The 14,554-nt window shown below is 44.1% G+C and overlaps 1 protein-coding gene across 4 annotated transcripts in view; it reads right to left on the reverse strand.

The window, feature by feature from the left end:
- The window catches only part of LOC308308036 (Krueppel-like factor 12), a gene marked incomplete at its 5' end in the record, with an annotated part of 58,387 nt that overhangs the window by 23,336 nt on the left and 20,497 nt on the right, over window positions 1-14,554 (reverse strand). For all 4 annotated transcript variants that reach the window (XM_080753400.1, XM_080753402.1, XM_080753399.1 and 1 more), the window contains one exon: window positions 9,261-9,343. In XM_080753400.1, the coding sequence (XP_080609526.1) occupies window positions 9,261-9,326 (66 nt within the window). The remainder of the gene's footprint in view (window positions 1-9,260; window positions 9,344-14,554) is intronic.

Consider the following 14,554-nt stretch of genomic DNA (forward strand, 5'->3'; position numbering starts at 1 on the left):
CACACACACACACACACACACACACACACGCACACACACACACACACACACACGCACGCACGCACGCACACACACACACACACACACACACACAATTGTCACTCTCTCCCATCTTGGCGTAGGTCTCTGTCTCTCTCTTCCTCCTGGTTTGTATCACTCCCACAGAAAAGCAGCTCTCTTGGCTCCCAGCGTATCTCTCCTAAATCTCCTTTGTGATGGTGGAAAAACATCATATGGGCTCAATTTCCTGACCCTCTCTCTCTCTCTCTCTCTCTCTCTCTCTCTCTAACTCACTGTCAGTCAGCTATGGGCCTCCTAAGGGCAGCGCCGGTGGCTCAGCGTGTCCCTCCACACACCCTTAACTCTCAAATACCTGGAACGCCAGAGTCGCGTTAGATTTGCACTACTTTAACCATTATTTTATGCTTTAACTATTGAAAAATAGCAGATATACAAGCTCACAGCGCGGCACCGAGTGCCGCGCTGCGAGCTTGTAGATCTGCTATTTTTGGAAAATCGTGAAAATGAGTGCAAGTCTTTGAATATCTTTGACCCGATCTTTGACCCGACTTCTAAATCCTTCTTCTAAATCATGTTATTCTCAAACTTTTTCATGTCAAGTACCCCCAAAATTACAGGTATTTGGCCGCGGACCCCTATCTCAAAATATGTTGTTCCATGGACCACCCAGAAGCAAATATTTGGTTACAAATGTTCGCTTTTAAATAGATATATTCAAAGACTTGCAAAGAAAAATCATGATTTTTCAAAAATAGCGGATCTACAAGCTCACAGCGCGGCACTCGGTGCCGCGCTGTGAGCTTGTATATCTGCTATTTTTCACTGGTTAAAGCAGTCAATAATTCTAACCCTAAATGGGTTAACTTAACACCAAGCAGACGACACATGCTCCCTGTGCACCTCCACGCAAGTTGCACCATCCTGTTTACTCCAACTGGATAATGGAAAACATACAGTGTGCTATATGGTGACACACTGCAGTGCCTGTCAATCTCCTAGCCTAGTAAAAATCTCCTACCATTTTGTCCTCCGTGGCTCAGAAACATTGGCTATTTCTTGATGTATGTGATGTTTGTTACCGTATAGGGGCTGTCCTCGACTAAAAGAAAGTCTTAGTCGAATAATAGTCACGGTAATTTGTTGACTAATCCACTCGATGATTTAGCCACATGAACCCTAGTGTCCCTAATTGAGGCATGTGATAATATGCAAAAATCCGGCGAAAATAGCAGAGCTACAAGCTCACAACTTGTCACCATGCAAAACATGGTAGATCTGTTATTTTCGGAACAAGAGATTTGATGTAACCTAAACCTAACGACTGGCCCCACGCATGGAGCACTTGGGGAGTTTACAAGAGATGAGCTCATAATTTTTCAAGAAATTATATATTCATTATGGCAAAAGAAACATGCATTAACATTGAATCAATCAACAAAATCTTGGTCGACTAAGACCAAACCGACCAATTAATCGGTTTGTTAACTTCTGCATTATACCACACAGTCAAATCCATAGTTTTGTCATCATAGTCATCATTCCAAAAGCATAAACCAGTAAGACTCCCTAATCGGAAGATAAGCGACCGTCAGGTCGCATACACAAACTTTAGAAGGCGATGGTAGCCAATCAGGAGGGAATATGGGAAATGGGACAGATCCATGTTGATGACATGACTTTAGAGATACTGTGTACCGCTTTGAGTGATTTTAAGGCAAAATCTGTATAGGAGCAGTGTCCAAAAATGTGTTTTGCAAGAATCTGCCTCATGGTGGCCTTGAAGAGGGCCATGTGAGAAATGCAGTTTGGCATGGATAGGGGCAACGGTGGCAGAAATATGAGTAGGGCAAAGGTGTGACATGACGTGTGACAGACAGACTGACTGACAGACTGACAGACAGACTGACAGCCGGTGGAGGTTTTGATAGTAAACTGCGACCTGACGGTCGCAATCAACACTGGGGATTTTATTTTGCAGGTTCAAAAACAATAAAATGCCCAGAAATAAATAAAGAAATACCATGGTTCCTTCTGCGCTAACAGCAGTTCTGTTTGTTTGTTTCCTACCACTGACAATAGGGGTACTGTCAAGTGAAACATGTTGCGCTGTGTGTGTCTGTGTGATGTGAAAGTTAAAGCAGCCTGGCTATGTTTGGCGTAGGAGAGTGCGTAGGAGGAGAGCTAGAGTATGTGGTCAGCGGTGTCAGTCCACACAGCAGAGGCTCTCTCTCTCCATCAACTCTCTCTCTGTCTCTGTCTCTGTCTCTCTCTCTCCATCAACTCTCTATCTGTCTCTGTCTCTCTCTCTCCATCAACTCACACTCTCTCTCTCTCTCTCTCTCTCTCTCTCTCTCTCTCTCTCTCTCTCTCTCTCTCTCTCTGGAGTCTGGAGTCAAGTCCCCGTCACGCCAGCAGAGTGAGAAAAAAAAAAAAGAAAAACTAGAGAGATCCTGGAATCCCACTAATCATACATATAGAAAAAAAAAGATCATTGGAGATGAGGGGAAAAGTGCTTTGTGCTCCAATCACTCCACCGCCACAAGAGCAGATGTGAAAAATGTTCTCCGTGGTGGATTTGGTCACCCGATTGTTTTTTAGAGCCACATTTCTTTCGCCTGCCGTAATGCGGGCTGAGAGTGGTGGATCTGTAGTGAATTACCGATGGGAGTTTTGTTACCCGTGTGTGTGTGTGTGTGTGTGTGTGTGTGTGTGTGTGTGTGTGTGTGTGTGTGTGTGTGTGTGTGTGTGTGTGTGCTTTTATGAAGTAGTCCACTATTTTTACTCCAGACTTGTACACTCATTTTCAGTGTACAGGAAATGTTACGACCCCATGAATCAGCATTGCCTCAAACCTCCCGAACCCACCATCCCCCCCCCTCGTGAAACTCCTCCCGAGTCGGAAAACAAACGTTACCCCATGAAATATGTTCTCTGCTGACCTCTGACCCTTAGCCGAGGTCAATCCCAAGTCATAAGCGTCAGGTCAAGGTTCATGGTGCATTATCGCCTGCTTCATAATACCACCTACCAAGCACTTTGTCCGCGGGCAACTAAAATCAAACAAAATGAAATCAAACAAAATGTGTTCTATAGATCAGTGGTTCTCAAACTTTGACATTTTTAAGGTCTCCCCATAACTTTTACAGGACAAATGGACAAATGGAACCAAATGGACCCTAAATTACAGACTTGTAAGGGTCGGTTTAGAAGGAACCTAGAGAGTCCCTGAAATCCACTTTGAGAAACACTGCTATAGATAATTGATCGATGGATATTTTATTGACAGATCGGATGTACAATTGAGTACCTGAGACGAAAAACAGTCTAAGTCCATATTTTTACATTTTGAATATAGATGTTTTTTTGATTTACCAGACTGTAAATCACAAACTACAAGTTTTTAATCTGTTAAATTCTTAATGCACTCCCCCCTCATTTTGTTGAATTCGATTTATTTACTTAACTCATATATATATTAGGAATTATAAGACATAATACTTATGGAAAGTGGAAAAACAGTGTATCTCTAACGGTTTGTGGAACATCAGTATAAGTCCGTACAAGCAATATTCAGCAGGCAAAGGGAGCAGATAACATTAAAACAGACAATTGAACAAAATGAGGGGTGAGTGCATTAACAATTTAACTGATTAAAATGACTAGTTTGTGGTTTACAGTCTGGTAAATCAAAAAATATCTATATTTAAAAAAAAAAAAAAAAATTGACATAGACTGTTATTCGTCTCATGATGACAAAAAGCACACAATAGTCAAAAGGATCAAAACAAGAACGCTTGAAACCACGTGTATTTCCGTTGTGGTCCTTTGATTGTGACAGGAGAAATACAGGGTTGGTAGCTGGGGAAAACTACAACGAGATGAAACTAGAAAGATGAAATTCTGGGGAAATTGCAAAGGTGGTTGCTGTGACACGAGTCACACTTGCAAATGAATCGCGTCTTATGAATTTTCCCCATTCAAGTCAATGGTGAAAATGTATTCACTAATAAATGAATGGCCATATATGGACTGGAGATGTCTGTGTCAGTCCTTGTCCCTTTTATGCCCATACTGTATATGGAGATCCCTGATGTCTTCAATATTAAGCCCATATCTTGGAATGCCCATATATGGACATACTGGTTGAATCTGCATTTTCCCATTTGGCTTCCATGTCAGTCTCACTATGAAGTCAGACATCTCCATATTTGGGAAAAGTTAAATCTTTACATTTTCCCATTCAAGTCAATGGAGAAAATAAATGCACTAATACATTTATTGCGACCGTAGGTCGCAGTTAACTATGAAAACCGGCACATCTTGTCCACGTTTCTGCGTATCTCTGTTGGTCACGCCTGACACTGTGGTTCCCCTGACACATCACAGGTCTATGGGTTTGCTGTGATGTCAGGGAAACCACCCTTAACAGAATGGGTTTGCCGCTCTGACATCACACTCTGGTTTCACTGTGATGGCACGCTCACAGAATCCCTTTTATGCCCATATATGGAGTTCCCTGATGTCATCAATATTAAGCCCATATCTAATAGGACTTCATATGGGAATGCCCATATATGGAGGCCACATCGGCAACATACCACACTAACAGAATCCAAATGTATGGCCAAGACAGATGGCTCTCACAGCATATCTCCATATACAGTACATGGATCTCCATATATGGGTACCAGGGGTCTCCATAAAGGGTAACTTGTCCGATATACCGGTACATCACTGGTCAGATGGAAAAGAATTGCAGCGACCTCGCCCTTTAGGGCGCCCTGAGGCTTCTTACTAATATAAATTAAACTATATAATGTTAGCAAAATGCATGTACATGACTCCCGTTGAAGCCGGTCGATTTGACATATGGCCCAAATGCGTGCCACCAAAACTGTAGTGTAGTGCAGCAAAATAAAGTTTATCCGAAATAAAGTCAGACAAGTAGGCTACTATAGTCTGGCTGCCCTGTTAGAGCAATCATATGCTGTTGCATATACCAAATACAATGACATTTCAGTCACATTTATGTTTCCAATGCAACTGTATAATAACATACTACTGTACATACGATGGGAAACAATTAGTCATATCATAAATTGCACATCCGTTTTGATTGAGACTTTTTTCCTGCACAGTAAGTGGTGTCACAATTCTAATTAACTAGTATTAGTAGAAGGGATTGGCATAATCTTTGTGCAAACTGTGGCAAACTTTAATCTGCTCTTCAAACAGGACTGTGATGATGAATTCATCACCACTCACTCCTTCACGGGAAACAATTGGGATAACAAGCTCACAAGTCTCATTTGTTGTTTTTTTGTAGTTTCTTTGTAAACACTCACACATCGCAACAAATTCCAACTTAAATGTACTCTAAACTGGACCCACAATTGAACTTCCCTGTTAGGGGAGCATACTTCTCCCATAAGGTCCCTCCTTGGAGCTTTGCTGAGTTCCCCGATCATTATAGTTTGTTTTTAGCTCTGTATTCACCATCCAGGGGGCTATAGATCTTCCGCTGGGAAACGCTACTTCTAGGCCATTACCATGAGAAACAACCGCTGTCAAAAAATATATATCTCTAATGGTCAGTTTTCACTATAGATGCCTGTAATGTCAAATGTCCGCTCTCTGCTTGTATGAACGTCTACTCCTTGTATGAGCTCTCTCCCTCTACCAGACCCTCAGGCTATCATCCAGATGCTTTAGCCCTGTGTTTGTATGGGCTGTATATAGGATGGCGGTGTCACAAAGTGCCTGGAGCTACACTGCCTGGAGGCTTTGAGGGCATTAGCTCCTCCGAGGCTCATCACAGTCTGCCTCAGTCAACGCATGCAGACTGTTTTAATACTGGGAGCTCGACACCCAGGGTGTTGCACCAAATTCTGAGCCCTGGGTACTTTAACTATTGAAAAATAGCAGATATACAAGCTCACAGCGTGGCACCGAGTACTGCGCTGCGAGCTTGTAGAAGTCTTTGAATATTTCAAATCCTTCTAAGGTTTTTTGAAAAAAATATGTTTCTATGTCAGTGGTGCTCAAACCTTTTCATGTGAAGGAACCCCAAAATTATTATATATGTATTTGGCCACGGACCCCCATCTCAAATTATTTAGTTCCAGGGACCCCCCAGAAGCAAATTTTGATTTACAAATGTTCGCTTAAAAATACATATATTCAAAGATTTGCACACATTTTCACGACTTTTAAAAAATAGCAGATCTACAAGCTCGCAGCGCGGCCCTAGAAACTCAGTCCCACTTTTCCCCCCTTGTGACGCCTCTGAACGCATGCAAACTTGACTTGTCCTTTTTTATACTGGGAGCTCGACACCAATCGCCGATTCTCTCCACCAGTAAGCGGAAAATATCGAAAACCAAAGAAAAATATATTGTGTTTCAAACGGTGACCGCAACTGTAGTCTGAATACTACTTTAAGATTATTTATGGTTCATAACCGCACTGTTTTGTTGGAGGCGCACAAACCTATGACGGTCGCGAATAGGAATGCAGTCAGTGGCAGCGATGAGATGTCAAATAGGCCGGTTCCTCTGTAGCTCCCGTTGAGGAGGGGAACATTTGCGTGGAAAAGGTCAAAATAACAGTGTGTGTATAGGGTTACATAAAAGTGAAAAACAGACACTTATTTGCATATTGGCTTGGGCTCTTATGCATTCTGAACTCACACAAATGGAAAACTTCCAGCCACCCCCTCTCTCACTTTGACAATTTGCACTCTCACACACAAAGGGATATACAGACAGACAGGCAGGCAGACACCCACACACACAGACACACGAATGTACAGTACACACACGTGCGCGTACACACACACACACACACACACACACACACACACACACAGGGCGACAGACGTACAAATTCGACACGGTCACACGGCGATGTCACACTGTGAAAATAGCAGATCTACAAGCTCTCAATGGGTTGCATCTACTATTTTTGGCACGTGACACTGTCGTATGAAAAAGTATAAATCAGGCTTTATTACACTCCACCCCGGACCCGCCTGCTTGCCTCTGTCCTCATGCCATTGTCTTTATTAGGGGATACTGGTTAGCAGGGCTGATTTTCCAGCCCCTTGCGGGTGAATTCTCTAACGAGGCAGGCCATTTCCAGCAAGCCCTTGGCCCACGGCCACCCAAATGAAGACCACATTTTCTGCAAGCAGCAGTCTAAACTGTCTGTGTCTGCCTGCCGTTTAAAGGGAAGCTCAGTCGGTTATGGCGAGAGATCGGATCTCGCTGCACTTCAAAGCCGCGTGGGCTGCAGGGCTCACATCCTGCCTTTGACTGACATCACTACACGTATGGAGAATGACTTCAATCCAATCCCAGCAGCCATTAGGTATAGCAGGGCGAGAGGGGGCTACCAGCACTCACTCCCCAACACTTTAGCCACAGTTGAGAGCAGGGCACGCACAGCGAAGCAACCACCTGCTTCCTCCTGCCTCTGTCAGCTGCTATACGCCCAGGGAAGATGGATCCAATTCTTATCAACACCAAACACCTCCACCACCAGACACCTTTCTACAAGAAACGTGATAACCCAACAGGTTATCAGCTGCCGGTATTTTTCTCATCCATCAAGCGCAAAATGGCCTCAGGTTCCGCTCCAATGGAATCGTTCGGCTCGCGGCGCGCAAAGTGCTCTTATAGTGATTTATTAGGGGCAACAAGTTATTGATAAGAAATGAATGGAAATCAATGATAAATGAATAGTATTCATCATGACTATAAATATAAAGTGGACTGCATCCACTGCGCACACACAGCTGTAGCAGCAACACAAAGACCTCGTAGCCTAGCAACAGCTTCTCCATAACAAGGCCACTTTATTTCTCTGTACGCGGGCCTAGAGTGCACTTTACCGATATGTGGGACAGAACAAAATTGTTACAGGTGAATATATTATCGATGCCACGATCAAGTCATGCCATTTTCAGTGTAATATCTGCATGTTACTGTAATATCGTCATCTCAGAGACAGCTTTACGAATGAAATCATTCCAAAAGGTAACTTAAGTGTAAAGTTCATGTGTTTGTACACTGCTGTTCTGTCTAATGAGGCTCGGCTAACAAATAATGCGTGTCACGATCTAGCGGTCCCATAACATTTTGCACATCCAGTTTTCTCCGTGCACAGGATAAAATCCTAAGTGTTAATTTAACTAGTGGAATACTGATCCAAATGGACCAGTAAAACGCTCGTTGTTAATTTAACTATGAGAGTGTAAAAGTGGACCCCCATTTTCACACTCTCTACCGTTGCCTGGGTGAAACGTGTGTGTGTGTGTGTGTGTGTGTGTGTGTGTGTGTGTGTGTGTGTGTGTGTGTGTGTGTGTGTGTGTGTGTGCATGCGTGCGCACACGCGAGAGTGTATGTGTGTGTGTGTGTGTACGCGTGCGCGAGTGTGCGTGGGTGGGATGGAGGAGCGACGACAAAGAGCGGCTAGAGACAGATGAAAGCCATGGGAGTGCACGCGTGTGGCACGCGCACGTGTATTAGTGTGTGTAATTTGCATCTATCTACGTAACTGCGAGCGTGGGCGTGCGTGCTATAGACATAGAGAATACATCTATGCAGCGCTAAACTGAAAAAAAAGAAAGGAAAATAAAAAAACAGCGCAAGAGACGACGATGCCGGGAAACCGAGCTAGAAGATGCAAAGAAACGGAGAGATTGAGGAATCGGCCCCTTGTGACCCTCCTCCTCCCTGGATGCAGTGACTGCATCTGTGCGTATGAACCCCAAGCAGTGAGGACGCTGCGCGGGCCCCAGCCAACATCGCCCCTCCTCCCCCCCCCACCTCCCCGATGCATTCCTGCTCCAGCTGCTGGGGCCTCCTCCTCCTCTCCTTTTCCTCTACTCCTCCTTACTACCATGCTCTCCGACCACTCCTCTTAGCCCCCACGCTCGCTCGCTCACTCACTCACTCACTCACTCACTTGCGCTTAATTTATGCTCCGTCGTACAGCGGTGTCGCGCGCCGAAAATAGCTGATCTACAAGCTCGCAGCGCGCCGGCGTTGGGATCCTGTGGATCCGACACCGCCGTGCGACGAAGTGTAAATCGGGCTTTAACTCACATTTAGGGGGGCCTGGGAGTGATTATCGGCCCATCGCCGGGAGGAGGAAAAGCAGGAAAGCAGCGAGGGAGAGAGAAAAAAAAAAAGAGGGGGGGGGGGGGGGAATTGTCTGGAAAACAACTGCTCTCTTACCCCTTGTTCTGATTCCAGGGGCTCAGCTTTGACTCGGACTGCAGGCATTCCGTCAAGCATTAACATCCTGTTTGTGAGGCTGTCTGTGGAGGAACACAGAGGAGGAGGTGTGAGACAGAGGTTTCAGCATGACGAAGCAGCTCACACACACTGCCTTACACACACACACACACACACACACACACACACACACACACACACACACACACACACACACACACACACACACACACACACACACACACACACACACACACACGCGCACGTGCACACACACACACACACGCACGTGCACAACTACAGTACAACAGCATCCCACATACATAGTTATGCTGCCACAATAAGAAATGCCGCATGGACACTACAGGTCCACACTGATGAAACAGTAGGAATACAACTGGTTTTGTGACACGTTGAGCATTTCAAGGCCCGACAAAGATAAACTGTGTACTCACAGCACACAGTGTCACTCCCTTGCATCAGCATCACAGATGACAGTCTGTATAATTACCCACATGTCACATCAAACAGGTCTGTTCGCTCGTAATGTTCTGCAGCACTTATATATGAGTGGCCTATTTGTAGATACAGTATATCAGCACTTAATTGAACCTACGTGGCCACCACGTGAATATGGTATGTATATAGCGATACACCCTATTCTATGCACAACAGTAATAATATAATGACTTTTATTTATAAAGCACTTCAAAACAAAGTTTCTAAGTGCTTAACATAAAACTGAAGACGAATAAAATAAAGCCAATAACAGAAAAACATGATGGCATGTATAAAGTATAAAGTGCAGTGAGAAATGAAAAAAACTTTAAAAGAATAAAACAATGACATTAAAAAATTGTGCAAAAAGGTCTTTCAATAAAAGTACGTTTTAAGAAGCAATTTAAAATCCAATACTGCCGACAGGCAGGTTGGTTCAGAGTGGAGGAGCCCTGACGGCAAAGGCACGGTCACCCTTTGTCTTCGGCCTCAGCTCAGGAACAGCCAGCAGGAGGACCGCAGGCTGCCCACAGGCAGGTAAGGGGTTAATAACTAGAACATAATTAGGAGCCAGGCCAGGAAGTGCCCTGAACGTAATCAGTAAAATCTTAAACCCAATCCTAAAATAGACAGGCAACCTGTGTAGGGAAGTACGTCTAATGTGTTCTCTTCTCCTGGTTTTAGTTAGTCTAGGCTAGCAGCAGTGTTCTTTACTATTTGGTGCCTATTGAGTATTTTTTGGGGTTACTTAATGGTCGAAGCATGAAAAAGTTGATGATTTTGATAATGATTTTTGTCATTAAACTCTCAAAACTGATCTGATCATGGAGATATTCCTGAGTTGATAAAGCTTTTCCGAATGACTTTTGTCAAAGTTTAGTCTGGGATCAAATAAGATATCTTGACAGATTGATACTAACAGATGACTGAAATTAAGAGTGCAAGTAATATAGGAAAATTGTGAGAATATTTGAATCTTGTCAGAATTCAGTTGAAGGAAATGATTTGACATCCAGTCTTTAATATCTGCTAAACTGGACACGTTTGTAGAAGAAGAGTTTCTGTGCTTCACCTGAAGTTAATTATGTATTGTCCATGTTTTGCAACAATGAAAAGAAATAACAAGCCTACGTATAATGTTGCCAAGGGGAAGCATATACAAAGAAAATAGGATTGGACCCACTAAGGTTGAACCCTGGGGCAAACCACAAGTTATATGGGAGGAAACCAATTGACACAAAATGCCTATGATTAGTCAAATAATATGTAAACCACTGCAAGGCAGTCCCAGATATGCCAACCCCCCATGCTGTATTCTATTAATACATATGTTGTTGTGGTCAGTGGTGTCAAATACTGCTCTCAAGTCCAAGTATGGAACAGTACCCAATGTCGGCATTCATTATAAGATTGTTTGTTACTCTAGTCTCGATGCTGTAGAAAACTGACTGAAATTTATCATTCATCATTTTGCATTTACAGCTGCAGAGGTTGCAACAAGGCTGTCTTTTCTGGAATGAATGGGACTTGAGCAATTGGCCTATAATTGTTAGAAATGGATGGGTCAAGACTAGGTTTTCTGAGAATAGGCTGCACACAAGCAATCTTAAAATAATCAGGGACACATCCAGAAGATATGGAGCTATTTAAAATGGAGAGAAAAGAGACGTATGAGAGGTTTGAAAGGTATAATCAACAGAGCTAGAGGACGGTTTCATGTGAGACAATATCACCAGATCACTCACGAAGATTGAACTGTCTGTAAAGTTGCATGGTACATCAGTGAATGATAATAGGAGCAGACATCATAGATCTGATATCTTCAACCTCGTATAACCTTTTCGATTGGCATTGCACTGATAATTATTATTATTTGTTTTATGATGATATACTGTACCGTGAAACACTATAAAGCACTGACTTTAATCTACACTTCATTTGTTTTTACCTCCATTTACCGTCGCTCTGTATTGTTATATTTATTTTTTTGCCTTGGATTGCTGTACACAACAGTACTGCGCCTTTGTCTTACTCCTTACCTGTAACTTTGTAACCTTAACCACTGCACTGCCTCTGTGCGACTGAATTTCCCCTGCGGGATAATAATACAAAAATATATATCTATTCTAAAAGATAATAAAAAACTAAAGGCATTCGTCACATGGAGATTTATACAATACACTTGACCTTCATTTATGTTGACTATGTTTCTTGCCATGCATTACATCAGTAAAATACTCGAACCCGAAGCCCTGTGTTCGTCCATTTGACCCCCCTAAATTCTCTTATAGAACTGCTTAATGTTCTCACTGATCCAACGAGATGACTCCTCGAGATGACAATACGTTTACTGTCTGAGTTTCGTTGACAATAGTAACAAGAAATGAATGCCACATTGCACTTAAGAATATATTAACCTTAATAACCTACATGAGCAATGTTACAAACCAAAGGACTCAATAACATGCTATGATGTACCATAGGCCAAATGTACAGTAGGCTGCCGCAAGGCATTCAATTCCCTCTCTGTTTCATTGCACACTATGTTGCAAAAATAGAAGATATGGCTTTTTCTTTTCTTTTTCATTTACAACACATATATACAGCTTGAATGCACACATGCACGCACGCACACACACGCACACACACACGCACACACACGCAGGCGCACGCACACACACACACACACACACACACACACACACACACACACACACACACACACACACACACACACACACACACACACACACACACACACACACACACACACACACACACACACACAGAATATTGGCTCATCTATTACTACTCCAAGCGCAAACGACGGAACAGCATCACATTGTTCCTCCCAAGATGGGCAGCGGTGCCTCGCTCCGTGCTGTGGCTTTAAGAGGGATCCTCAGGCACAGCCAATGACAACAATGCATGTTCCGTATCCCTCAGCTGGGGCCGACCTGAGGTAACCCGGCCTCTTATTATTTTAGCAGCAGTACATGGAGGAATGCTAGCAAAGGCAAATAGGCTCCAAACATCTCTACTCTCCACTATGCTGGCACCAACAACAGGACGCATGGCCCAAACCTGGGCCATCAAGACAACTCGGCTGAGGAGAGCGCGAGAGGCACAGCCAGCCATGGAAGAGACTTCCATTTGGTCAGAGCCAGACCCTCAAGCCGTTTGCCAGACCACCTGACCAGCTGACCACCTGACCACCAGACGTAGGTCATGAATGATGCCGTTGAAAAGTCATGTCTGTGTCACCAATAAATTGCTTTAAAGGGGAAATAAAGAAAATATTACAAGCTGCGTTTTAACAGCACTGCCCAGGCCGTTTTACAGTAATGCTTGCATGTTGCGCTTGCTCCCTGGATTCCCAAGCTAAAGCCAAACCCTGGGTGTGTTTGTCTTGCAAGAGGGAGGTGGTGAGGAAAGAGATGGAGGAGGAGGAGGAGGAGGAGGGAGGATTTTCACCCTCGATCTGCAACCCCCCCCCCTCCACCCCCAGTTCTCGCCTCTCAGGTCTAGGTCCCCCAGGTACCCTGGGCTGTGCTGCTATTGTATTGTTGTCCAGGATGTCCTTCGGCTTCAGGTCTTGGTAGGCCCAGATAGCGTTGCCATGGCAACGGCTGGGCGGGTGGAGCTGCAGCCTCAGTCCAGCCCGGAGCCATGTGTTGGGGAGGAGAATAGAAGAGAAGCACACTCACACACTCACTCACACACACACACACACACACACACACACACACACACACACACACACACACACACACACACACACACACACACACACACACACACACACACACACACACACACACATACACACACAAACACACACACAGGGGGAGAGAGAGAGAGAGAGAGAGAGAGAGAGAGAGAGAGAGAGGAGAGAGAGAGAGAGAGAGAGAGAGAGAGAGAGAGAGAGAGAGAGAGAGAGAAACTCAGGTTTGTTTTCTAAAAGATGGCCATCATTCAGCCAGAGACCTTCTCTCCTCTTCTGAAAAAAAAACTGAAAAAAACATGCAGAGACCTTTCAAATAAGGTCTCAATCTGCCCAGTGGGCAGTTTCACTTGGTCAAAACATGCTCTCCCATATTCAGATGAATGCTGGGCAGGCCTCCTTTTTATTCAGTGTAGCTTTGCCACAAACAAACTCATTCAACTCCTACTCTAAATGCTTGCATAGAATTCTGATCATTTCGGACTTTCTGTAAATGCGGGAACTAAGAACTCTAAACCCTGATTTATACTTTGTGGTGCATAGGTGTCGTTCGCCAGAAATAGCCAATCTACATGCTCGCAAAGCGTCGCACCGTAACAAGTTGTGAGCTTGTAGATCTGCTATTTTTGGCGCGTGACACCGGCTTGCAACGGAGTGTATATTAAGCATCTACGGCATGGTACAGTGAGTGCAGCTCATTGCTCGGGGGCAACGGCCAAGTCTCTCCAAGTGTGTCTACAGTCCAGCTAATCCAGTGGTTTGTGACCACATTCCTAATGAACTGGCCTGCAGCACGTTCCTCATAGGAAATCAATGGCTAGTGCATGCCTCTGCTTGTGGCTGTAATGACTAATGAGCTAAGAGCAGGGACGGAGACTAACACAGAGTAATGACCTAATGGAGTAGCACCGTGCACGGTAGGGGTCGCATCGGAAAACTTCGACCAGTCGATTGTCATACTCTCTCATTCTACAGAAATGCTGTCAACGAATTTCCAATCAGACACCCGGGGGGCCAAAATATTAACAGAGAACAAGTGTGAAACGAAGGAGATTCTTTCTAAGCTAATAAA

This window comes from Nannobrachium achirus, assembly GCF_963921795.1.
Source record: "Nannobrachium achirus genome assembly, chromosome: 22".
NCBI lineage: Eukaryota > Metazoa > Chordata > Actinopteri > Myctophiformes > Myctophidae > Nannobrachium > Nannobrachium achirus.